This window comes from Nesoenas mayeri (genome assembly GCF_963082525.1).
Source record: "Nesoenas mayeri genome assembly, chromosome: 8".
Classification (NCBI taxonomy): Eukaryota; Metazoa; Chordata; class Aves; order Columbiformes; family Columbidae; genus Nesoenas; species Nesoenas mayeri.
Window position 1 is genome coordinate 14,946,639 of NC_137554.1, and position 26,654 is coordinate 14,973,292.

The window sequence follows — 26,654 nt, forward strand, 5'->3', positions numbered from 1 at the left end:
TGTAGGCTCTGCTCCTGTTTCTGCTATTTCTCCAACTGGAAGCATTAGAATTACATTTGTACTGTGAAATACGAAAGTGCGGTTAAACATGAGTCATTCCCCATTCTCAATTTTGCCTCTAGGTTTGATATACGTTTGATGAAAGAAGGTCGTATGAAGGGACAGGCTTTCATTGGACTTCCTAATGAAAAAGCAGCTGCTAAAGCTTTAAAAGAAGCAAATGGATATGTCTTATTTGAAAAACCCATGGTGGTTGTATCTTTTTCTTCAAACATTTACATTATATTATTTGTAATCTGTCTGTCAATCTGTCGTTTTGGTGTCATAATGTTCTACCAATTGGAAATCTATGGAAAGAGGAAATACCTTAAAACCAGGCAGCATAGCACAATGTGCTATTATCGAGTTTAAGATAACTGAAAAATATATAGAAGCACCTCTTCTGATATAGGGAAGTAAATGTGCTTTATTTAAGACAATAAAATTGTCTCTTCTGGTGTTAGCTCTTTGATCCTGCACACACAGTATAAAAGACAATTTAGCTTGTATGACCATTGTATTTAAATTAAGTAGGCTTTTGACTTAGTTAAGCCTGTGTTTGCAGAATTAATAATATAAAGAAGTGGTTCCTCTCAGTGGTCTCTGTTTAGACTGCTTCTCCAGCTGGAACTGTCAGTTACTTTTTGGACCTGTGTTGGTTTGGTATTTGGTTTGGGATTTCTACACTTTTTGATTACATTGCCCTGTTTTGTGTCTGTGAGTCCTTTTTTATTTTTCACTTAAATGTTTCATAGTTTATTTCTTTGTACTGTTGTTCATTCCGACCTCTGTTCCTTTTAGCTTTTTTTTCTTCCCAACTACCTACTGAGACATCAAAGTTAGGGAATTAACATGCTGGGATGGAGGATTGTAAATATCAAGCATTTATCCTGTAGTTGCTCTGCTTGCACCCAACCCATTCCCACTTAGTCCTTCTTATTTATTAGTATTGTAAACTCTTGGACAGGGTCTCTTAAAATTGTTTTGTACTGCAAATTAGTGTAGGCTTAATCTTTGACTAATAGACACTACTGTTATAATATTGAATACTGTAGTGGAACTGATTCACAGATAAAGGCCACTTTTTAAACTCTTGCTTAAATAATACTTGTCTTTTGCTTCTGATTGACGTCCTTTTATCATTGACACTTTTAGTCCTTAACAGAATCTTAGCAATTTGCTCGTTCAGCTAGACCAAAACAGGATGCCAATGAAGGGAAAAGAAAAAAGTAGAACACTGCACAAGGTATGGATTCTCTGCCTGAAAATACAAATAAACAAATTGTTCATTTGTTTTGTTGGGGTTTTTTCGTTTGGTTTTATTTATTATATTTTTAGTGGCATCTTTAGGAATGGTGATGGTTGGGGGGGAAATGTTCCATGCAATTTTTTTTTCTTAAATGTGCAGTTACATCAGAATACCAGAATGCAAGGTATATAGTTGGTGTAAGTTTAAGATGTTGCATCCTCCTGTTTAGAAAATTGGAGACTGCCATTTCCCTAATCCTGATATCCAAGGGTAGTTGTCAGTTTCTCTAACCCTTAATCTGGGGAATTTAATGAGAATAATTCTGTGGAATCAGACCACTTACCTTTTAGTAATCTGGGGCTTTGGCTTTGAAAAAACTTGTTCCTTTCTCCTTCCCTTCTGTCCTTACCGTTGTAAAGTGAACCTGAATAACTGTTTCCAGGAATTAACCCACTTTTGCTAGCTCTGTAAACGGACCCTTGGCTTTGCTAACTTTGGAAAAATGAGATTGTAGTGCTGTTGCAGTGTGCCTTAAACTTGTGTGATTTAGGAAAGGATATTGTGTCAGAAAGTGCTATTTAATAATTAATCATTTGATCAAGGCTTCCTTTGCTGTGGAATGCATAGGTCTTGGTTTTTTCCATTTTTGTCTAAACTTGATGGGAAAGTAACTGTTAGCAGAAAGTAACCACCATTTAACTATTCCTGTTATATAGCTTTACTTCATTGCTGCTTACTCTAAGTATTTGCTTTATATGAGAGTGACTCAAGCCAAATCAGCTCTGATTTAACTGTGGGGGGTTTCATGGACTAAAAACATTTGAGTAATGAACTGTCTCAAATTATTGTGTGAAATAACTGGTGCAAGAATTAGAAGCACTTATTTCTTATTCTGCACCCTCTGATAGATCAGCTCAAATTTAAAGGGCATTTAACTTAATTACGGATTACAATTGGGCATCACCCTGGTTATGCCTCCACCTAAGACCAAATGAACTCAAAGTTTAGGCTGAACGCTTCTGAAACATTCTACTTAATCCATTATGTGTTTTTAATCTGGATGTTTTGATCATTGTTACTTTGGAAAAAAAACCTTGAAGTTTGTAATAAAGAATGTGAACAGCTGGTTTTTATTTTCAGAAATTTGTTGGAGACCCCACAGTATGGTTATTGTGAGGGCAGTACTTTTCTTTATAACAACTAATTCAGTTGTAGGATTCTTGTTCTGTCAGTTGTTTAAGGATTTTTTCTTCAGATTATGTTTGAGATGGTTTCCTTCATTTCTGAGATGCTATTTGGTTTTACCAGTTCCTATTTTGAGCTATTGATTTGTGGTTTGCAAAAATCTTTATTTTATCAAATTAAAGATCAGGTTTTTACAGGCATTCTTCTGTATTGGTCGTTGAAAAAGACAAATGAGCCTTGGCTAAAGTATTCCATAAGGAACAAGGATTTATGAGAATGTTTCAGTCTTGTTTCTTACTCCTGTGTTAGACATAACCTTGCATTTATATTATCTAGTATTTCATAAGAAGAAATTAGTAAGGTTTCTTTAAATGCAAAAAAGAAACTTGAAGTATTTTAGCTATTGGAAAGCCTTATAAATGAACTCTGGACACTTTTAGGAGTTCCATGTCCTTCCAACTAGTTTTGTACATTAAATCTAATTCTGACTTCACTAAACATGCTAAATAATATGTGAATTACATAAAGATAATAATGAGGTGTTTAGCTGGTTATTAATCATGTTGATGGTCAACTCGGAAGCTTTTTTTGAGTGAGCAAACACATACTTATGCAAGACTTGTGAACTTGAAAGTCTTCCATGAGTTACCTTGATGTCACTGGTTTAATGTGTCGTGGGGTAGAACTTCTTCCTTACCTTGATCATTTATATGTAAAGATCACAGTATGTGCCATAGACTAATACAGATCTCTAGGGATACATGAAGTTTAATTAAAAATCCTTACTTCCCGAATAGTAATGAAACTGAACCCTCTGTCTGCATGCCTATGTTTTCCTGCTCCTGATGGAATATTGTGATGGGTGTTGATTTATGATGCAAAATTCCATGATAGAAATCTGAGTCTATAAGGAAGAACAGTGACAGAAGAATCTCATTGAAAAATAAATATGCATATAGACAAGTTAATGCAAACTTTTGAGGGACTTAAAATTGATCTGTATCTTGTGTCTCAATTTTTTTGTTGTTGTTTGATTGGGGTTTTTTAACAACTAAATTGACAAAAGTTAAACTTCTGGTTATTTTTAAACAGGAAGAAGCTGTGTTAAATTAATGAATGTTATTATTTTTAGTATTTTCTCTACAAAGGTTTCATCCTTTTTAGAGACAATAATATATATGGTTTATAAAAATAGTATGTAACTCCTTGCTGACTGAAATGGCTTTTTCTTGATGGACTAGCAAAAATTTCAGTTAGTATTTGGGGTGCCTATTTTTTCTGTAGCTAAAATACAGCTTTTTTGGAGAAAGGTTATGTAGAAGAAACTGATGTTGAGAGGTCTCCAGCTTCTTCGTAGGGAAGAAGTGACTTGAAAGCCTACATTGAGTGGAAACACGATTGGGTTTTGGACCTGGTGGAAAAAGTGAGTCTGTAAAATGGCAGACTTGAAGGAGAATTAATGAGACAGAAAAATCTGGTGTTGTCCTAGTAGTTCAAGTTATCAAAAATGTATTTACTTTTGGATATGGAGTTTAGTGTTGGTGGACTCATCAGCCCTCATTAAATCTCTTAAGGGGTCAAAACTGTATCTTGTCGAAGAAGCATATTTGCTTTTGGTAGGTAGCATAAAGTTGTGTATGCAATACTGAGAATCAAGTAAAATTAAACCACATTCTGCTGTTCTTCTTTAGAAACATTCCTGCGTAAATACTGCAGTAATACTGTCATGCAGAGTGTATCCTTTCTTGTTGTATCCTTTTTTTGCGCAATGTTTCCCATAGCACTCAACTGCATCTAAGTTTTCATATAGAGTAGGTGTGGGGAGGAGTTTACATATTTTAGAACTCGAACTAACCCAGTAATTTTAAAAGCAAAGGGCACTTTTTGGGGGGGGGGCGGGGGGAAAGAAAGTCAATGAGTTATCTGTCTTGTGTGAATAGACACAATGAAGTTTCCTTGTTTTGAAATGTGGCCTCTACCTCGTTTGTCAAAGGTCATATAACTTGCTAATTTGTGGTCCAATTCTCTAGCTTGTATGAGCTAGAAGTGTTCCACTGATATGTGTAGAGCTGTGCTGAGCTTACGCGGAGGATGTATTTTTCTTTAAATAAATATAATAATAATACATTGGTTAAAATATGTTGCAGAGCAATTCTTAATAATATGAAAGGGTTGACTGGTAATTTAGATCTCTTGATGATTACTGTTGTCCTGATATATGAGAAACAATCTGTAGTTGACTTAGATTGTACATTCCTTACTCTTTCCTATTAGAGGAGAAAATCTAACAATATCTTGCAATGAAGTATTTGGAATTGAACTAATAATCAACTATTAATCAATTCTACCTTTTTGCTGGTTCTTTTTTTTTAGACTGTTCTTGTTCTCTGTACTGCAATAGTGCTAGCTTATTGTAACATAAAATTAATAATATCTATTAAGTCAGATTTTTTCAGACATTCTGCACTTTTCTAAATACTAAGGATTTTTCAATTCATTTGTCAAAAAGAAAGCATAACAGTACTATTTTTCTAGTTGTTCCTACTTTTAACATGCCTTTGTGATGTTCCAGGTCCCTTTTGTGTTCCATCTGTTTCAAGTATTATCAAGCTGGGGAAGAAGCAGTGTAATCATCGGGACTCTTGAACTGTGCGTAGTAGCAGTTCTAAAGTATTTAAGGCAGAGTATGAAATTTTCTCATCTTAAAAGTTCCAGGTATCTTTAAACTGTCACAAGACTTACATGATGAATGTATGTTACTTTGCTTGTAAAATCTCTAATAAATTATTTCCATGGTCTTCATTTTGCCTTTTTTCTTCATTTTGACTTTTGTCGTGGAGTTTGGGAGGGGCAAGGTGAAGGAAGACACTTTATTTTTTGAAAAGATGAACAGTCCAATTGTAACTGTGCAGCATGTTCTAGATGATTCAAAATGTATACTCATGTGCACCTACTTGAGTGGGATGTTTAGCTGTTAGTGTTTCAGGGTAAAAAGATAAGAAAATCTAAGGATAATCTCATTTTAGTGTAAATATTTTTGTTGTTTTGGAAACCAAGCAGGAGGACTAGTGCACTGGCATGAATTTGTACTGTGAAATTAGGCCCTTTTTTCCTCAGTGATAACTTCCATCATTCAGCCACATCTTGAAAAATATCACTAGTGAGACTAAAGTCATTAAAACAAGAGTAGCAGTTAAAACTGTTAAACCAGTGTAGCTGTGGTCCTTGCCCTTTTGAATTGTGTGTAGTAAAAATCAATGCTGTGGAGGTCACAGAGTAAGATTTGTTACATACTAGGAAGATTAGCATAACTTCCTAAAACCACATGGAAAACGTTGCAGTGATGTTTACTTTGCAAGAGAGTCGATTTGATTTAAGGAGAAAATTGTTCCATAAAATATTAATTCATGGTTGATGGTGTGGTAACAGGCTGGTTTAAAGACCTTTGTCATCATTCCAGCTGCAAACAGCCTAAATCACTAGTATTGATTGCTGACCAAAATAAGTACATCTTTGCTGTTTTTTCAATATGAACTGGTTTAGCAGATTACTTTTAAATGCTTTTACTGGAATTCTTCTTCCCTTATTTGCTGTGTTCCCATGTGGACTGTGTATTTGTTCATTAGTTTATCTTGTCTGCATTTGTAGTAGGCCAAGAAAAATACACTGAGGATGTTTTATGAGAACCTCTGAGGAGTTTATGATGCTGGGAAGAGAAAAAAGTGGCTTAAAAAAAATGAGCGTTCTGTGACTGTTCATTATGATTAAAGCTGAGCTGTGTTCTTGGTGGGGTTATATTATTGAAGAATAAATAAAGCATACTCACCACCATCATGTACTAAGTATCTGTCAAGGAAGCTGCTTCTGCAGTCTAGTTGGGAGAACTTGCTTAAAATGGGAAGGCAAAGCTTTAGTTCCCTTGAATCAACTGGTTTTGTGTTTTGTTTTGGGTTGGTGTTTGGTGGTGTGGGTTTTCTTGTTTGGTGGTTGATTAGTGTGTTTGGAGTTTGTTTTGTATGTCTTTGTTGTTGTTGTTCTTCTTGTGGGTTTTTTGGTTTTGTTTTCCCCTCAGAACCTTTGATCTGATATTTCAGGTCAAATGACCTCTATTTTTTAAGAAGTCACTAGGGCTGGCTTTTGAGATTGCCTATAAGCAGTGAGTGCAGGCTTATTTCACAAATTTCACAGCAACCTTTCTCATTTAATTAAATTTTGAACATACATCACTATAATTTTCAAGGTGAGGCTGACTCAGATAATCTAAATAATGAATTTTACTATAGGGCTGTTATATAAATTGACTCCTTGATATAGCAAAGATCTTGTGATAGCAGAAGCTAAATTAACTTTATTTTCTACCTATAAATGTGAGTTGTGTGCCTTGTCGGAGTTCTCTGTGAAAGCCAAATTCAGGTCATTCTAATATGCTTTTAATTCTAAAGAGATGGATTTTAAAAAGCATGCACATTTCTCCAGTGTCCCTGCTGTGAGTTTGATACACAAGGCTCATCTCTAGTTCCAGTCTTTTGAGTGGTTTTTGTTTTGTTTTTTATATTTTTTTTCCCCACAAAAACTGAATTTTGGGAACTTCACTATATGGTAGTAAAAAGAAATTTTGGGGTTGAGAGAGTAAAAATAATGTGTCATCTGTGGAGTTAACATGCATTTACTAATGGGCCGTTTCTGGCTAATTTATCCTTATGACACTAGTGACTTGAAAAATTCACTGAGACATTTCACATGTTACATAGTTTGCATCTTTGTTATCCCTTCATGTCTTTGGAAGCTGACACCTAAAGGGATCTGATCTGAAACTGGGAATCACTTTTCCTTTATTATTTTCTAGGACATTTCAAACTGCTTCCAGTTTATTCATTAAATGTGTCTTCCTACTGGATACAAGGCTGCAGGGAACAGCCTTGTGGTTGTCAATACACAGGTTATGTTAAGTAGCTGGAGAGTTGCCTCTGTTGCTGTTGTATGACAAACACTTGAGTCCCAGAGCTCATACCCGAATCTTTTACTCCAGCCTAGCAAGCAGCTTCTGGTGTGAGATCCTCTTATATTTTGTATAGAGAAACATATATTGTAGCTGTGTTTTTGACTGGTCCCAGAGAAAAGAAACATTCTGATAATGACAAGCCACTCTAGCAACATTAAAGTAGAAAACTTTAGTTAATTCATGGTAGCCTTCAAAGATGCAGAACCCTTCCTTGTGCTACTGTGTTTTTACTCTGTATAGGGACATGGCCACTTTACAAACCTTTGTGACTCAGTTTATTGCACATAAAGAGGTATATAATAGAGGGAATGCGCAGTATGTCCTAACATCCACGTTGAGTTAGAAGTACGGAACCAAGCTATTAAAACATTACATAGAAGGCCACCAAGTAGATTTGCAAAGCAGTGGAGTACCGTGACAGCAAGGTGGTGCTATACTCAAAAGACAAATATCCTTTAACAATAGAAAAAAGGAGATAAATGTATATGTAGAGATCTTTCTCAAATCTCCAGCCTCAGTGTATTCCAGAATGTAATTTTATCTCGATTCAACGTGATCTCGTGTGCTGCGCAGCTGTTAGACGAGCCCGCTCCCCTTAAGCTAACGCAGGCGGAAGGGGCGGGGCTGCCGGCGCCGCCGCGGCGCCGGGCGGGCGGCGGCCGCTGCTGAAGCCGCTGGAGCTGACGCGGGGTCCCGAAACGTGCGTGTTGCGTTCCCTGCTCGCTCTCGGGGTGTTCGTGGCCTGTCTGTGCTCAAGAGGCGCGGCAGGACGTGGGGCGGTAGAGCGATTCCCGGCGAGGGTTGTGCGAGGGGTAGTGTTGCGTCTCTAAAGGAGGCGCCGAAGCAGAGTTGCTTCGTCTGCATGAAACATGCAGCTGCTGAGCGGAGTTGTGTGGACGGTGACTACAACTACTTTCCTATATCAGCCTTTTACCACCTGCAGATTCAACAGGCCTGCCTCAAACTTCTCGCGAATTTAAATATTGTTGCCAGTATTCTGTAGATAGCAGCTGAGTGTCATACCACAGACTAACTCAGCAGAAGACAAGCTGACCTGAGCTCTCAGGTTGCCCAAGACAGCAATAGTGTTCTCCAGAAACAGTTCTCTCACATGGTCTTTGACTTGGAATCAGTTGTGCTTTCTTTTCTTCCATATAGGAATATGGGCCTATTCCTTTTTTCCAAGTTTCAAAAGCGTTTTGAAGCTAGAGCCTCCAGAGTGCATTGAGCATTTCAACATCTCTGTTCTCTTACCATGGCTTCTACTGAAGCCAAAGCAGCAGTAAACCTGTTTCAAATACATTAAAAACTATGTTGACTTGTCTCTTCAAGCCCTAGGCCTTGGAGCTGGTTAGGTCAAAATGTATTATTCTTACTGCTTTGTGTACTTACTGCTGTAAGTAAAAATTGCCAATCTGATAAATGACTTCCCTCAAGAGGGAAGACTGAACTTTTTTAGCTTGTTTTCTGTTAATTTGTGTTCTTCCTATCAGGGCAAATAAGTATTCTTCCATGAAAATGAAAGCGCACAGGACACATGCTTACAGATGAAATTTATCTGTATATTCTGCCAAAGAACTACAAGTAAATAAGTTCATTAAAATAGTTTTGTTCACAAGCAGAAAAACAATCTAAAATTAGCAAATGATTCGTTCTAAATAACTCTGGCGGCGTGTGAAGTGCAGTGACAGATGATATTAACAGGCTGTGGAAGGCAGGTTCCATACTTTATAAACTGGCATATTTTTGTGCTTGAATTAGCTCCAAAGTGCAGCTTGACTGACTGAGAGATAGGGATCGTACATTTCCTAAAATAAAAATGAGAGAAGGAGGGTAGTTTTGTAGAAATCATTAAGATGTTATATAAACTTTTGTTTGTTTTTTGTATCGGTGATAGCAGGTTGGAGTGTTCAGAAGTGCACTCCTAAATGTGTATTGAATCAGGAAAGGTTGCAGGTTTATTTCATGTAACAAACCTGAAGACACATGTATTCATATTTAAACCTTCACTGAGGTGTTTGCTGTCCCCTGTGACAGCACTTGGGAATCTTCTTATTCCCTCCTTGTCCTGTGTTGTTTTTGTGTTACGATAGATTTTTATTTTTTTTTTGCAACATGTAGAGACTTAGAGGAAAGAAAGAGGATTCTGTATTTTGTTATTTAGGGGAAGCAATCATTCAGCCTTTTGTTTGCAAAAGATGTCCTTCTAGGACTTCTTTGTATCTCAGGCTCTCTAAATCAACTTCTAAACATAAGGAATGCAGAGTGACATCCTAAATGGTGTAGTGTAAACTTTAATCATTGTTTAACTTCTGGTTTGTTATATCTCTCTTTAGATGAGAAAAAGGAGAGGCAATTTCAATAGGCCTGTCATCTGTGTTGGTATATAAGTAAATACAAATACGATATTAATTGCAAAGTATAGTTCCTAGCCTGGCTTGTCAGAAGGTAAGGCAACTGTTTTTCTTCCTTCGGAAAGCTCCTTCAGTGCCTTTGCAGAACTCTGTACCTGGGCACTGCAGAGAGTTCTTGGCTATGGAGCTTCACGCCACCTCTAACCTCTGCATGCCATTGGGTTGTGTCCTTGGGGAGAAGAATACCTCCACACAAATTGCACAGGTGTACAGAGATTAACCATTTAGCGTTTCTGGTTTGGGGTCAGTATGGTCACTTCTGTACCTGAGAGATCTTCCAAGATTAGGGCATGATAGTTGTCATGCATATCACAAATGACAGACTCACATATGTTACACCTCCAAAGTATCTGGGGTTTCATGGCAACTCATGATGAGAAACATGCTTCTTCTCCAAGTCCTTGTCTAAATATGCACAAGTCATAGTAACACAGGTTGGAAGATGACTCTCAAGGATAAACAGGAATTTAAAGTATTATACATTAAAATGAGACATAAAACGTCCATTTCAATCTATATAATTACTCCTTTGCCTTTTGGGGTTATTTTGGCTTTATACTAATAAAAATTTGCGCACTAGAGACAGCCTGTATTAGACAACGTCTGAATTTTAACTTCAGAAAAACACAGTTACCGTTAGTATGGGAGGTTGGTATGGCTTAAGTAGAATCCAATTCTCAAACAAAATGACAATCAAGTAAAGTTAAATAAATATGATGCCAGAGATGGGCATTTAGTTTTTAATGTGTATTTTGTAATGTGTACTTTACTCTCTTGCAGGTACACAAGTAGGCAGTAAGAAGAATGCAACCGATCACAAATCACAGGATGGGTATCTATTTTCTTCTGCTAATTGTAGGGTTTTGCTGGGCACAGTACAACCCTAACGCTCTCTCTGGAAGGACGTCTATTGTACATCTCTTTGAATGGCGCTGGGCTGATATTGCTCTTGAGTGTGAACGCTATTTAGCTCCTAATGGATTTGGAGGAGTTCAGGTATTTCTATTCCTATCAGTAGGTAGTAAAATTGCTACATAGATGATAATTTGTTTTCCAGAGAAAATGTTCAATTTACTAAAGGACAGGTACTGAGAAAGAAAAATAGAAATTGGTAATGGAAGTAGTAAATGATGACAAATATATTCTTCAGCCATCATCGTGTAAGCCTGAATTTATTTCATTGCTCCGAAGTGCATGTTTCGTGCTCTGCGCTATTGCATTTAGATGAATTAGAATTGTGTATCACTGACTAAATCTTTATTTTACTGCTGTGAGGAATAACCTACGTTTATCTGCTTGATTTTATTTATATCAAGGGAAGCTCTTAAGAGCTAGATAAACATAAAATGAAACTATGAATGGAAAAAAAAGGGACTCCCAAAGAGAATACCAAAGTGCTGAAGGTTTTAAATAAATAAATAAAGAAATATTAAAGTCTGCTAATTGCATTCACCCACACTGGCAGGTTTCTCTCTATAAAGCCTAGTGTCAGAGTAAGCCATTAGGAGACCCTTCTTTGCAGGAACCTGGAGTGAGCAGGCAGAAATGAACGGAACCCAGGTTCTGGTGCAGATGTGTGGATGTGAGTCCGCTCTGTTTGAACAACAGACACATGTTCCTGTGGAACCAGTAGTATCAGATGGTGGGGTGGTACGGCTGGAGAGCAGTTAGCTATTAAACTATTTCAGTTTGTTTGTCAGATTGCTCAGGAAAAATTGGTGAGAGGAGTCTGCCTGTCTCTTGTAGCTCAGGAGTTGACCTGAGAACTTGCCCATAATTTTCAAATAATACATCTTTTCTTTGCAGCCTTCTTTCCAGGCACACAGGCCTGAACGATTTCTCAGACCAAAGTATGTGCCTGGATATTTTTTTAATCCATGCTGTGACAGGGTCATGGAAAGGAAGGTTTTTCAGATGCAGACTTGCTGAGCTGGTCACAAAGGCCTGGCAGCTACATAGGCTGCAGCCTGGGCATCTTTGTGAGAAGTGGTGGGATCAGGTCGTTATGTCCAGAGACTTAGAGGTAGCAGCAAAAGCTTGTTGCCTGAAAAATATCCTTAAAAGTGTCTATAAAAGGAAGAGGTATAGCTTATCTGGAAACGGTGGCAAGTCGGATCGATTTTAGAGGCAGGACGTTATGTCAGTTGTTCTGCTGTCAGTTCCTTCCTGATTCTGGGCTACCTCTATGGACCTAGTCCTTCAGATTTCAGACTCTACTTTTGATCTTTGAGGCTGCATTCACAAAGATAATTAGGATGCTATGTCCATGAACATAATTTTCATAGTATGTTTCTACCTGCTGAAGTTCCAGGCCCAAGTCTTTTATTTCCAGCCCACTACAGTGTAGGCAGAGGATAGAGAGGATCTACATGGGTTAGGTATTATGAGCATCTTCCATTAAATGGACCATATTTTCTATTTTTATATTCTTTCTCTTACAACACTGGATGAACAAATAGACCATTACCAGTATCTTGTTACCAAGAGACTCCATCTTATTCACAGATTTCGCCTCCAAATGAAAACGTTATCATTACTGACCCCTGGCAACCGTGGTGGGAAAGATACCAGCCTGTCAGCTACAAGTTGTGCACACGATCTGGAAATGAAACTGAATTTAGAGATATGGTGACCAGGTGCAACGATGTTGGAGTAAGTGCTCTGAAAACCTTCTGGTGTGAGCAATGCAAGGATATAGACAACCACTGATTTAGAAGGGAAGACGTGGTAGCGCTGGCGTGAAGATGAAGATTTTTTCTGCCTGTTAAGATAGAATACATGTTATATCACCATTGCTATATGTTAATAAAAGAGAAATATCTAAAATAAAATGTTGGGGGAAGCAAGTGAACAGAAATAAGGGAGTAAGGCAAGAGGTAAGAGAGAGAGAATGTTAATTAGTGGTGGCATGGGAAGTAGCTTTCTCAAATTGAAATGTTAATGCTGTTCTCTAGGTACATGTCTATGTGGATGCAGTAATCAACCATATGTGTGGAGCTAATGCTGGTGCTGGCAACCATGCTACTTGTAAAAGCTATTTCAATGCAAAGACTGAAGATTTTCCAGCTGTGCCATATTCTGCCTTGGACTTTAATGATGCTAAATGTAAATCTAGAAGTGGAAACATTGAGAATTATCAGGATGTATCTCAGGTAAACCTTGAAATATAACTATATTCTTCATGTACATCCATTCCTGGGCTGTGGTTTCTTTGCTGCCCTTTACTATCAGATATTTTTTAAAAAACAAAGCAAAACAAAAACCTTAATGAAAAACTATACAAATTGATTATAGAAGTTAGTGTTGCTATCAGGAACACCACTTCCTAACGGTATAGCTCTGCTTGAGCCAGTGGCTTCATTTCAGATTTAGACAAATGTGCTTGGGTACTTTATAAACACAGTTTTAAAGCTCATAAAATCTGTTTAGGGATTATCTTATGGTTTGGGGTTTTTTTGGTGGTGGTGGTGGGATTTTTGTTTGTTTTGTTTTGTTTGGGGTTTTGTTTGTTTGGTTTTTAAATAAGAGTTATTTTTTGCCTTCTATTGTAATTTGGAAGTTTTCCTTGCTCTCAATTTCAGAAGAGAGAGACTGGGATTTCATAAAGAAAAAAAACAAGGCTAAAAATCTTGGAAATCAACCTTCTGTTTAGAGATTTCTCTTCCTAGTAGTCTATCTGTTCTTCCGTATCAGATTATGAGGTCAGGAATTTGAATGTACCACAGAATGAAAAATTATTTAATAAAGAGAAATACCTGTCTTTCTTGAATAATATATTATGCCTTTCAAATGCATTTGATACTTCCTGAATCTAAGTTGAGGGGAGAGGAGTTTTGGAGAAATGGCCATGAAAATCCATTGTAAGTGTTACTAAACCAACCAACCAAACGATTCAGTATATACAGTGTGTATTTAAAGTATTCATTTAATGAAAGTCAATGCCCATCATTTTGTATATACAAGAAACAAAAGCAAAAAGGGAACAGAAAACAAGAGTTTAATGTTTTGTAAGGCTATAATAACTGAGGTTTTTAAAAGATTTAGAAATGTAATTTCTAGAAATCTCTCCTACATCAGAGAAGAAATGAGTGCACTTAAAATAATAAGGAATCTATTCCCTACCATACTGGAGTAAAAATAATGTACAATATTTTTGCAATATACTTGAATTAAAATGCTGATTTTAGATTTAAGGGTTTGACTCTGTTATAATCCTTCAGCACCTACAGCTGTGTAAGCCAGGTTAATGCAGATTTCTTAGTGTTCCTTCTGTGTGGACAACCTTTTGAAGGCGAAGATATGCATGTGAACAATGGCTAGTTAAGGTTTTATTTTGGCACTGTAAAGTAGGTAATAAAATTCAAAATGTATGTAGAACACTACATTCAGTTTATTAGATGAAAAATGTTTAATTCCAGAATTTTTATATAGGTTCGAAACTGCCGCTTGGTTAGTCTTCTTGATCTGGCCCTGGAGAAGGATTATGTGCGCTCAAAAGTTGCTGAGTACCTGAACTACCTCATTGATATTGGTGTAGCAGGCTTCCGAATTGATGCTGCCAAGCATATGTGGCCTGGAGATGTGAAGGCGATTTTGGAAAAGCTGAAAGACCTGAATACTAAATGGTTTTCTGCAGGAACTAAACCTGTCATTTACCAGGAGGTGATTTCTTTTTTCCTTTCTTTTTTTTTTTTTTTTAATGTACTTCACAAACACATTTCTTGCAGGCAGAGTGTATTGACTCAATCCCACACTGGAAGCCATGCTTTGCTTGAGCTGGGCCCAAGCAGTTTTCAGGCTCAAGATGTATAGAAATCAACACTGAGATTTAATAACCCTATTTACAAATATCTGAACTGTCCACAAATGGTAGTTGATATGCAAAATGTGCCAGTTGTTTTGGACCTTCTGGAAGTAGGTAACCTGGAAGTTTTGCTTGAGATGAAGTTAGTGTAAAAATTGTATTGGTTTAAAAAGAGATTTCACTCCCGGAATTTTAAATTCTGAATAATTTTGAAAATATAAATGGTGATTACAGTCTGAAACTTTGTTTTCCAATGGCATAACCACTGTTACTTGACATTCCAAGTTTGTGGTTTATTTTTGAATAACAAATCCTAACAAGACCTAAGAAACAGGTAATTATTGGCTTCAGTCATGAGCAGCTAAAGCTTCCAGGCACATTTTATTAAATCAGTATGTTGCCTGCAAGTTCTAGGGCAAATATTGAAACATTCCTGAGCTGCATAGTGAAATGAGGTTGCCCATGTGCTGGAAGCAGAGACATTGGTGACTAGACTAAATATAAAGTTGGTACAGCCCAAGCTTTAATTGTGTGGTAATGATCAAATAAGGTGAGGAGATTTAGGATGGAGATGGAAAAAAATTCACAGCTAGGGTGAAAGAAAATGAAAAAATAGTTTAAAATACAATTTTGCAAATAACCCGAATAATATACTTAGCTCAAGTAGTGCCTGTTCCTTAAAAAAAAAGTCTAGAGCAATGTCTTTTACTTGTTTGATTTTTTTAAGTAGAAAGGAATACTTTATCTTTCCTGTACCAGGTAATTGACTTGGGCGGAGAGCCGATCACGGGCAGTGAGTACTTTGGAAATGGCCGAGTGACAGAGTTCAAATACGGTGCAAAACTGGGGACAGTGATCCGCAAGTGGAACGGAGAAAAGATGGCCTACTTAAAGTAAGGACGAAGATCCTGTGACTTTTTTGGGAATATGCTGGGTGCTCCAGTTGACTGAGTAGCTTCAAGTATTTGTGGTTTTGTCTAGGAATTGGGGAGAAGGCTGGGGCCTTGTGCCTTCTGACAGAGCCCTGGTCTTTGTGGATAATCACGACAACCAGCGTGGGCACGGGGCCGGCGGAGCTTCCATTCTGACCTTCTGGGATGCCAGGTAAAGGTTGCTCTTGTCTGGGTGACGCTTCTTCCTTTTGCTTGTTTGTCTGTCTGTTTTCTGGCATGGTTTCTCTTTCCACATCTCATGATGATTTTTTTTTTGTCTAACGAACAGGCTTTATAAAATGGCAGTTGGTTTCATGCTTGCTCATCCATATGGGTTCACCCGTGTGATGTCAAGTTATCGCTGGCCAAGATCTTTTGTAAATGGACGGGTAAGCTTGTGATGTTGAAGATATATTTGTGGTGAGTAAGGATCAGAACAGTGACAGGGAAGCCGTCCAGTGCATGCAAATTTGTTAAGTGATTTCCCTGTCCCATGCTGAATCTAGGAGGTGGAAATTGGTCGCTCCATCTAGCTTTTCTCCAGAGATGGGCTCTCTGTATTTCTAGTAAGAAATCTTAAACTTCTCTTTTCAATCACAGGACATCAATGACTGGATTGGACCCCCAAGCTACTCAGATGGAACCACGAAGCCTGTTACGATCAATGCAGACACTACCTGTGGCAACGACTGGGTTTGTGAACATCGCTGGCATGAAATAAGGTAGTAGACTGTGGAGGAAAAAGAAGTAAGGGCAGTTCCTTTGATTGGTGTTGCTGGTGGCTTTAGAGCTCGTGCAGCCACAGTGACAGACGTTCATTGCATTTTCAGGAACATGGTTGTCTTCCGTAATGTGGTGGATGGTCAGCCTTTCTCCAACTGGTGGGACAACGGCAGCAATCAAGTAGCTTTTGGCCGTGGTAGTAAAGGCTTCATCGTTTTCAACAATGATGACTGGTAAGTAAGAGAGGAACAAATTATAATACTTGTAGTTAGAACAGAAGGCTTTTAAAGTTTTATGAACTCCAAGAGATCTTTGTAACAGATGCTTTCTCTGTCTTGGTTGTTGGTAGTTTAAATTCGCAGTCCAGGGTTAGGCCTTGTGCTGTGCTCTTGCTGTTTCCGAGTTCTGGAGCTGGCTGTGTCACTGAAGAGCATGATCAGCCAGCAACAGCTGAACTTAAAGGAATGAGGGAACTTGACAAATTGGGGCTATGGTCGAAAAGTGACCCCTTTAAAAACTGTCTGGCAATCCTGTGTGTAAGAGTGAGATGATTTAAGAGAATGTGAGTTTGTCAGATCTGTAATAATTAAAAGTAACTTGGGGTCATTACCAACTTGAAGTATGTAGTGGCTCACAGTTAACTGTCTTCCAGCCTACTGTGCTGTCTACCACAACAGTTTCTTTTGGACACCCTTTCAAAGATGTGAGAGGAGTTTTATTAGGGCTGACAGTTTTTTAGACTATTTTGGTATGTTCTTCTAGAGCACTGTAATGTCAGGAATACAGTATTTGCATGGAATCTGGCATTTCTCAAGTACCTTTAAGCTCCTTAAAAAAACCCAGGTTACTAGTAGACATTTCCAAGAACTGATTATGTGATAATCTAAAAAAGCTATCTGGGGTTTGGTGGGGAAAAAAGGAAGATTTCACTAGAGCACAATTTGAAGTTCTGGAGTTGAAGTCCTAAAGTTCCTGGAGAGTGAGAACACCTAAGCTTCATATCATTGCTGGTAAATGCTTAAATAGTACTATTTGTTTATGTAATTATTTTTCTTAACTGTAAAGAGGTGTAATTCTGTGTGATTAGAACCAAATTCCTTTAAGTGTCATAATGTAAAAGAGCTCACATGAAAAATTATTTTTACTAGTGTGTGTTGAGCAGCCTTACAAGGCCTGAGCACAACATGAACCTTTGATGTTTCTCTAGGCTTCTCACTCAGTAGCACTAGACTATTGTCATTTTGTGGGAAAATAGATTTTGGAGTTTTCCAGAGAAGTGCTGCAGAATAGTAATTCCAGAATTACCTAACGTCTAGAAGGTCTCGAATATGAGTTGCAAAGCATTTGAGAGTCCAATAATCCTTGTTGCATTTCAATATTTTCCAAAGGTCTTTGAATGTAACTCTGCAGACTGGTCTGCCTGCTGGCACTTACTGCGATGTCATTTCTGGCCAAAAGAAAGGTGACTACTGTACAGCAGTTGAAGTTCACGTTGCTGCTGATGGCATGGCTAATTTCCTGATCAGTAATGAGAATGAAGACCCATTCATTGCAATTCATGTTGATGCTAAATTGTAACTACATCTGTTGTGCACACGTTGTTTCTTCTCTTTTTTTGCTAATAGCATACATGGTGGTCTGATTGTCTTGGCTCTTCAGCACTGAATGAACTGTGACAGGGCAAAGTGTATTAGCTTACATTAATTAAATACTGAGTAGCTGCTATACAGAGACAGGAGCTAGTGCTGCTAGTGCAAATCTGGAACAGGCAGTATACACCTGTTTGCCTTTGTAATTGTGCTTTATTTGGTTAAAGTACTAAAAAATTATGAAAGGAGAAAATGGAAATTACTTAATTTTAAATTTTGCTGCTCTGTGCATAAGTGGAAATGTGGTTCTCTCTATTTGGAAGCTGGACTGGGAATTGACAGCATGTCCAAAGATCAAGAGAAGACACCTTTGTGCTGAACCATGGTGGAATTCCAGATGATACCAAGTTATAACTCAGTTGAAAATCTGTTTCTTCTGTTGGTCTGTACATCTACTATTTCCCTTATATGTGATTCCCTGTTATTGGAGTATGAGTGATTCTCTGTATTTAGTGAATAATAAATGGCAATCAAATTCAAGAGTAATGCTTTTTCCCCTCATGAACTGGATTGTAAATTACTCACTTCATAACTACTGGCAAAGCAGTGATAGGTTTTAAGGCAATGCAGCACTGCGTTTCCCAGATCAAAGAAACATGGAAGAAAATAAAATAGATAAAAAGAACTCAAACTAACACCTGGGCGAGTTACAATGTAGTATTTCCAAAGGCTATCCTTACACACACATCTGTATCCCAGAGCAGCCACATTGTGTGCAGCACCTACCAGAGCTGCCTACACGCACAGACAGTTTATCTCTTTCTTTTGACAAACCAGACCGAAGGTGTACTTCTAAAGGCTGTTTCCCTTCTGTGGCAGAGGGTGCACGGGTGTTGGGGTGGATATTGGCTCTTGATGTGCCTAAGGGGTCAAAGTGTCTGGCAAGGCCATGATGCTGAGGGAGGAAGGGCCAGGTAGTGCCTCTGGCCTATGGGCTGGATTTGCCGCCTGTCTCCCTCGCTGGCTGTGGCCAGCGCTGCCTTGCTGAGAGCAGGAGCCTGCTGCCAAAACACAGTCAATGGATCTGCTCACTGGAGCGGTGTCAGAGATTGGGAGACCCATGTGGCTGGATGTTAATAGCCATTGTAACCATGTGGCTTGGCCCCAGGATCAGGACAGAGGGACCCCTCCTGCCCCTCTGACACAGACCAGCTCCACTTGTCTGTGCAAGCTGGGGTGGCAGGAGGATGGATTCACATCCATTTTGTGCTGGAACATTCCTTGAATCAATTTTTAGGAAAGCTGGTACAAAAGCATGACATCTCGTGTAGTGAACGTGTGTGCTCCTAACTGTGCTGGTCTGGGTAAACTGGGAGCATTCACATTCTTTGAATGACCTCAGGGACAAACAGGTACACAACCAGCTGAGGCACTGAGCTGCCACAGCTGCTTATCTAAAAGGCCGCACTCCAGCTCTCCTTTTTGATGAAATAAAGTCAGCATTCCTTGCAACACCTGTGGACAGTCACAGCCTGCGTTATTCCCTGAGCTGCAAGGGCCAGTCACTCTTGCCCGTCTCCTCTGAGCCTTCTTGCTTTGGAGGGGTGTGTTGGTCACGTGCGGGTAGGCCTTGTGTACACATCGATGCCGCACCAGTGTATTAGGACAACGCTGCCTTTGCAGCATGGTGTTGGTTGTGTCTTTGATTGACAGGTCTGTACTATAACCACACAGGGAAGCATAGGGGTGGGCCTCCTTTTTTAGGTTTGCAGTGTAAAAGCTTGCAAATGAAAGGGTCTTATTTCCATAGCTAGAACCCACCTGCTCGAGTGCTTCACAACCAGGTGTCCAAGGATACTGGGGGATGAAATGGCGTAAAACAAGGGATTTCAAAACAAAGCCAAACCCTCCCAATGTCTCGTCTGCCCAAAGCTTCTATTCCCCTGAAAATCAGAAGCAATTTGTTAGGCATCTGACTTTTTTAACATACCAAAAGAGATGCCATGTCAGAAACTGTACATTGAAGACTTTCTGCTTGGAGTTTTACTTCAGAGAGGCTCATAAACCATCAGTGCTGCACGACCACCTCCTCTCCTGCCCTCGTGCATTTCCTCAGCATGCTAAAACACTGCAGCCTCTTCCGCTTGAGCTGCTGAATAGCTTGTCATGTGAGGGCTCCCAGTCCCCTTGCCAGTGGGTTGGCCATCAAGGATGGGTGCTTACTCTCCTTGGCTGATAGCAGGTAGTTCAGTGGAAAGCACGTACCAGTGAAACTGAGCGTTATGCAGTGACGTGCCATCACATCAGTGCAACCCCTTGGAGAATGAAGAGGGTGGTTGGCTTCAGGCATGTTTGGTTGCTCTCGGTAATACCGAGGAATGGGGGGGCTCGTTCTCGCTGAGTTGGTAGTCACACGGTGCAGTGAACTCACTGGTTCTTTGCTGTTGACGAGCAGGCAAGGTCATTTTGAGTAATTTACTGTTTCATTGTTGTAGTGGAAAAAGAGACCTTGGATAAGGTGTGTGATATGAAAATGAACAGGTGGGCAAATGGGACCTGTTTCTGCGTTTTGTCCTTGAAGAGAAATTCTGGGTAAGAGAAGGATGCATGTGACATAATCAGTGGCCTGGGTAGTTTCAGAGAGAACACACTAGAGGCAGTTCAGGTACAAAGTGAACTGAGGTTTCTTTTCTCTTGGAGTGGATATGCCATTTTGTGGGCTTTTTGTTTTTCTCACAGGTGTTCATCAAATGTCAGGGGTTTTCTGGCCTTTGTGTTCTCTCAGAGTGTTCTTGAGTGGGACTCAAGTTTATTCATGGAATGTTGTTCCCGAGACATTGATCCTGTGAGTCAGTTCCAAACGAAGACATGAAATTATGTCACAGGCCAAAGTCAGGAGGTTGGTTTTTTTTTGAAGGAGGAGATTGTAGGAAAAGCCAGAAGGGACTTGGGCAACAGCTCTGGCCTTCAAATGTTCTTTTATGTCAGGCAGCTCAACCTCATCTGCAGTGTCACTTTACCTCTGATTTTGGCTTTCCTTCCTCGACTCAGATGAATTATTGGTCATCTAAGGTGCGATGAAACCTGGTGCAGAGTCCCTGTTGGAGAGGCAAACACTTGCAGCTCTGATCACTTTCAATCAGGCAGTGCAAGAGTTGCTCTGCACGACCATGTGAAGAAAACTGATAGCAGCTCCCAGCAGGGACTGGACAATGATGCTGGGAGAACTGCAAGCATGATAAGGGGTCAGTTTCGGGTTACCAATGTGATTTGCCTGGTGAAGACCCAGGAGGTGTTGTGTGATACATCTGCTATTGCCTGAGAGTGGCTGATCAGGTACTGCGGACAGAGCTGAGACTAATCCTAAGAGCTTGATGCCTCTGAATGCTGGCACACACCTTCATTCTCATAGAGCAGTTAGACGTCCCGTTGTCTCTTAATCACCCTCCTTTCCTTTTACTTTCCAGAGCCCCCTTTGAGGGTCTGTGTGTTACGTTTTGGGATAGTTTTGATGAAGTAGCTTTGCTTATGTGGTTGGAAAGAGTACAATTCTGAGTTTGGGTGCCCTGCTCACAGACGGCTTGGTTTGTGATAAGTTATTATCATTGTGAAAAGATATTTTATCTTCAGCTGTTGGGCAATCCAGGAAAAAACAAAACAGAAGAATGATAGTGAGCTAGCTAGCCATATCAGAACTGATAGCGTTGATCTGTGTGAATTTTGACGGCTGCAGTAGGAACTTTGTCATCCTGCAGGAGTATAAATTGGCAGTGGAGAGACCACAGCTTTATACTGAAGGCACCATGCAAGTCCTTCTGCTGCTCGCAGCTGTGGGGGTGTGCTGGGGTCAGTACAACCCCAACATCCAGGCCGGGACAACATCTATCGTACATCTCTTTGAATGGCGCTGGGCCGACATTGCTCTTGAGTGTGAACGCTATTTAGCTCCTTATGGATTTGGAGGAGTTCAGGTAAGTTGTTTCCTGTAAGCAGGTAGAAAAGTGGCATTGTAGCATTCAACTAGTAAATCAAACTGCCTGATTTGGAGACAGCCAGCTGCAAGTAACTTTGCTGCTGGAAAGTGGGGGATGGAAAGTAGTGGCTGCTGCTAGACGCAACCCTAGACCCTGCAGGGCCAATGAAAGATAGACATTGTGTCTCTGGCAGATTTTGCCCTTAAAATGTTGAAATAAAACCAGTTGGTTTCTGATCAGAATACATCATTTTGTCTGCAGGTTTCTCCTCCAAATGAAAATATTGTCATTACTAGCCCTTTCAGACCCTGGTGGGAAAGATACCAGCCCATCAGCTACAAGCTCTGTACCCGATCAGGAAACGAAGATGAATTCAGGGACATGGTGAGCAGATGCAACAACGTTGGGGTAAGTGCCTTGAATTTCTGCATCCGATACAGTAAGAAGTGCTGTTCCAGCAGAGGGGAGTTACTGCTGCTGTCCTCAAAGGAGGCATAAACTGAGAGCAAAGTGAAGGGGAAAAAGGTCGAATGGAAAGGGATGTGGTAAAGCTCTGGCTCTCACTTTGCCATCCTGATGAGACATACTGAAATGCAGTTATTTCTTTTCCAGGTTCGTATTTATGTGGATGCTGTTGTCAACCACATGTGTGGGGCTGCGGGTGGCTCAGGCACCCATTCCACCTGTGGGAGCTATTTTAATGCTGGGAGTGAAGATTTTCCAGCTGTGCCATACTCAGGCTGGGATTTCAATGATGGCAGATGTCACACTGGAAATGGAGAAATTCAGAATTACGGTGATATATATCAGGTAAGTTTCTCTGGCAAAAGTTCTCCCCTTTCCCTTTCCTTTCCTTTCCTTTCCTTTCCTTTCCTTTCCTTTCCTTTCCTTTCCTTTCCTTTCCTTTCCTTTCCTTTCCTTTCCTTTCCTTTCCTTTCCTTTCCTTTCCTTTCCTTTCCTTTCCTTTCCTTTCCTCTTTCCTTTCCTTTCCTTTCCTTTCCTTTCCTTTCCTTTCCTTTCCTTTCCTTTCCTTTCCTTTCCTTTCCTTTCCTTTCTTCCTCTCCCTTCCCTTCCCTTCCCTTCCCTTCCCTTCCCTTCCCTTCCCTTCCCTTCCCTTCCCTTCCCTTCCCTTCCCTTCTTTTCTGTTTTTCTTTTCATTTCTCTCTTTTTGTTTTTAAGCAGATAGTAGTTGCTCACAGAACCTGTACTTAGTAACCTGACAGCTGAATGAAGTAGAGACTGTAGGTACAGAAAAGATAGATACCCATGGTGCAAAAATATTCTAAGCACTAAGAAATCAAGAACCCTCCCTACATATTTCAAGTGGGCATGTGCAGGAGTTTGCTCCTGAACTGAGCCCAGTGTACTCAGCGCAGCTGGTGACCTCTTTCTTGTAGCTTGTAAATTCACCTGATCTTGACAAGAGTCCCCTTGCAACATTCAGAGCAGTGCAAGGCAGTAGCCTAATAGAGCAACTGTTTTTTGTCAATGGAATGTGTGGCAGTTCTTTCTCAAGGTTAATGTTCTTCCTTAGACCACTTTGCAATGATACACCATGCCGTTTCTCATCTTCAGTTCTGATGACATCTGCACAAGGAGCTGCTATCCTTCTCCAACTGTCCTAACTTACGTATGCAGCTGTATAGTAGATATACCAGTATCTTGGTGCAGACCTTGGCATAACTCTCTTCTGTGCCCGTTAGATATCCAAACAGAATTGATTTTACAGCTGAAAACATGTCATTGCAAAGTTTTACAAGCTGAGAGAGTGGCACCTCAAAACTCTCTGTTTGTTTTGTTTTCTTTTCTTCCCTATCGCCTAGGTTCGGGACTGTCGCTTGTCTGGCCTACTTGATCTGGCCCTGGAGAAGGACTATGTGCGCTCAAAAATTGCCGAGTACATGAACCATCTCATCGATATTGGTGTAGCAGGCTTCCGAATTGATGCTGCCAAGCATATGTGGCCTGGGGACATAAAAGCATTTCTGGACAAGCTGAAGAATCTAAATACTAGATGGTTTTCTGAAGGAACAAGACCCTTCATTTACCAGGAGGTAATCTCCATGATTTTTCCTTTATGTTTGTCTTTGCTATCTGTTTTACCATCCTCCTGCAGAGGAATGGCGGCGATACATCTTCACCAAATGTTATCCCAGAAAGAGGCAGCCATGTCCTTGGAGCAGCATTGCAGACATAAGTAGTTTGCTTTTGAAAAATGCCTCCCCAACAGATTGTCATTCAGCTTTACTTTTTCTTTGCTCAGTCTTGTTTTTACCCATGTCCATCACGTATCATATCGACTTATCCCACCTGGGGTACTGTGTGCAGTTCTGGGTGCCGCAGTATAAAAAAGATATTGAGCTACTGGAGAGTGTCCAGCAGAGGGCTACAAAGTTGGTGAAGGGTTTGGAGCGGAAGCCATTTGAGGAGGGGCTAATGTCACTTGGTTTGTTCATCCTGGAGAAGAGGAGACTAAGGAGGAACCTCATCCAGTTGGCAGCTTCCTCACAAGTGTAGGAGGAGGAGTAGGTGCTAAACGCTCCTCTTTAGTGACCCATGACAGAACCCAAGGGAATGGCAGGAAGATGTCCCAGGGGAGGTTGATGTTGAACATCAGGAAAAGGTTCTTCACCCAGAGGGTGGTGGAGCACTGGAACAGGCTGCCCAGGGAGGTGTCATGGCCCCAAGCCTGACAGTGTTCAAGAAGAGACTGGACAACATGCTCAGACACATGGTGTGAACTGTGGGGTTGTCATATGCATGGGCGGGAGCTGGACTCGATGATCCTTGTGGGTCCCTTCCAACTCAGGACATTTTATGATTCTGTGTCTTTGCCTTGATCTACACAGCAGAAATAAACGTACTTTAGTATGTTTTCTCTCAGCGTAAAGCAAGAGCTAATGTCGAGGACTGTAGGCTGCATGTTTTGTCTCTGTGAGACAAGAAGAGATGTACAGTTTTTCATTCCTGTACCAGGTAATTGACTTGGGCGGAGAGCCGATCACGGGCAGTGAGTACTTTGGAAATGGCCGAGTGACAGAGTTCAAATACGGTGCAAAACTGGGGACAGTGATCCGCAAGTGGAACGGAGAAAAGATGGCCTACTTAAAGTAAGGATGAAGATCCTGTGACTTTTTTGGGAATATGCTGGGTGCTCCAGTTGACTGAGTAGCTTCAAGTATTTGTGGTTTTGTCTAGGAATTGGGGAGAAGGCTGGGGCTTTGTGCCTTCTGACAGAGCCCTGGTCTTTGTGGATAATCACGACAACCAGCGTGGGCACGGGGCCGGCGGAGCTTCCATTCTGACCTTCTGGGATGCCAGGTAAAGGTTGCTCTTGTCTGGGTGACGCTTCTTCCTTTTGCTTGTTTGTCTGTCTGTTTTCTGGCATGGTTTCTCTTTCCACATCTCATGATGATTTTTTTTTTGTCTAATGAATAGGCTTTATAAAATGGCAGTTGGTTTCATGCTTGCTCATCCATATGGGTTCACCCGTGTGATGTCAAGTTATCGCTGGTCAAGAAATTTTGTAAATGGACAGGTAAGCTTGTGATGTTGAAGATATATTTGTGGTGAGTAAGGATCAGAACAGTGACAGGGAAGCCGTCCAGTGCATGCAAATTTGCTAAGTGATTTCCCTGTCCCACGCTGAATCTAGCAGGTGGACATTGGTTGCTCCATCTAGCTTTTCTCCAGAGATGGGCTCTCTGTATTTTTAGTAAGAAGTTTTAAACTTCTCTTTTCAATCACAGGACGCCAATGACTGGATTGGACCCCCAAGCTACTCAGATGGAACCACGAAGCCTGTTACGATCAATGCAGACACTACCTGTGGCAACGACTGGGTTTGTGAACATCGCTGGCGTCAAATAAGGTAGTAGACTGTGGAGGAAAAAGAAGTAAAGGCAGTTCCTTTGATTGGTGTTGCTGGTGGCTTTAGAGCTCGTGCAGCCACAGTGGCAGACGTTCGTTGCATTTTCAGGAACATGGTTGTCTTCCGTAATGTGGTGGACGGTCAGCCTTTCTCCAACTGGTGGGACAACGGCAGCAATCAAGTAGCTTTTGGCCGTGGTAGTAAAGGCTTCATCGTTTTCAACAATGATGACTGGTAAGTCAGAAGGAAAGACGGCGTCCCCAGAGGGAAGCGTAGCGTTCCTCAGTAGCAATACCGATGGGGAGGGTAATGTCCTCTTCTCCTGATGCGCGCGATCACTACAGCCTGAGTGAGTCATGCAGGTGCATGTCAGGTCTTCAGAGCCAAAACGGAAGCGTAAGGAGCAAAGCCAGGATAGGGTCTGCAAGCTCCCACTTTACATTGCCCTTCAAAGTAAGGGAGTAGCATCAAGTCTAAAAATGCAAAATATCTGTTTTGAAAACCATGGTTAAATAGCTTTCACTTTCACATAGGAATCTGAACACCAATTTGCAAACTGGCCTGCCTGCTGGTACCTACTGTGATGTTATTTCTGGAGACAAAGAGGGCAACAGATGTACGGGAACACAGGTGTACGTTTCTGGTGATGGGATGGCTAATTTCCAGATTAGCAACAGTGCTGAAGATCCATTCATTGCAATTCACGTTGGTGCCAAGTTATAACTCAGGAGAAATGTCCTTCTCCGTTTGGTCTGTGCATTTCTGTTTCCCCCATATGTGATTTCCTGGTATTTGAGCATAAGTGATTCTCTGTATTGACTGAACAATAAATGGTAATCAAATTGAAGAGTAATGCTTTTTCCCCTCAAGAA

At 40.3% G+C, this 26,654-nt stretch overlaps 2 protein-coding genes across 6 annotated transcripts in view; both read left to right on the top strand.

Moving 5' to 3' along the window:
• The window catches only part of RNPC3 (RNA binding region (RNP1, RRM) containing 3), a 17,290-nt gene extending 12,028 nt beyond the window's left edge, over positions 1-5,262 (top strand). Inside the window, exons 13-15 of one of the 3 annotated variants that reach the window (XM_080348489.1) lie at positions 123-255; positions 1,213-1,285; positions 5,046-5,262. In XM_080348489.1, the coding sequence (XP_080204615.1) occupies positions 123-255; positions 1,213-1,272 (193 nt within the window). In that variant the 3' untranslated portion in view covers positions 1,273-1,285; positions 5,046-5,262. Of the gene's footprint in view, positions 1-122; positions 256-1,212; positions 1,286-4,164; positions 4,351-5,045 lie in introns of those variants that run through there. The other 2 variants (XM_080348490.1, XM_080348488.1) reach the window with 2 other exon arrangements.
• LOC308042799 (pancreatic alpha-amylase) lies at positions 4,532-26,505 on the top strand (the record flags this gene model as incomplete). 3 transcript variants are annotated; one of them, XM_080348491.1, is made up of 11 exons in its annotated part: positions 4,532-5,188; positions 10,670-10,885; positions 12,395-12,541; positions 12,844-13,041; positions 14,321-14,551; positions 15,453-15,586; positions 15,675-15,797; positions 15,915-16,014; positions 16,226-16,347; positions 16,456-16,581; positions 17,737-18,327. In XM_080348491.1, the coding sequence occupies 10 exons, from the start codon at positions 10,694-10,696 to the stop codon at positions 17,924-17,926; spliced, it is 1,563 nt and encodes a 520-aa protein (XP_080204617.1). The 3 variants fall into 3 exon arrangements, with proteins under 3 accessions (XP_080204617.1, XP_080204619.1, XP_080204618.1); XM_080348493.1 differs by lacking the exon at positions 4,532-5,188 and having other exon boundaries at positions 10,671-10,721; XM_080348492.1 differs by lacking the exons at positions 4,532-5,188; positions 10,670-10,885; positions 12,395-12,541; ... (6 more) ...; positions 16,456-16,581; positions 17,737-18,327 and adding exons at positions 21,741-21,908; positions 22,173-22,319; positions 22,524-22,721; ... (5 more) ...; positions 25,891-26,016; positions 26,316-26,505.
• Positions 26,506-26,654: the final 149 nt, after the last annotated feature.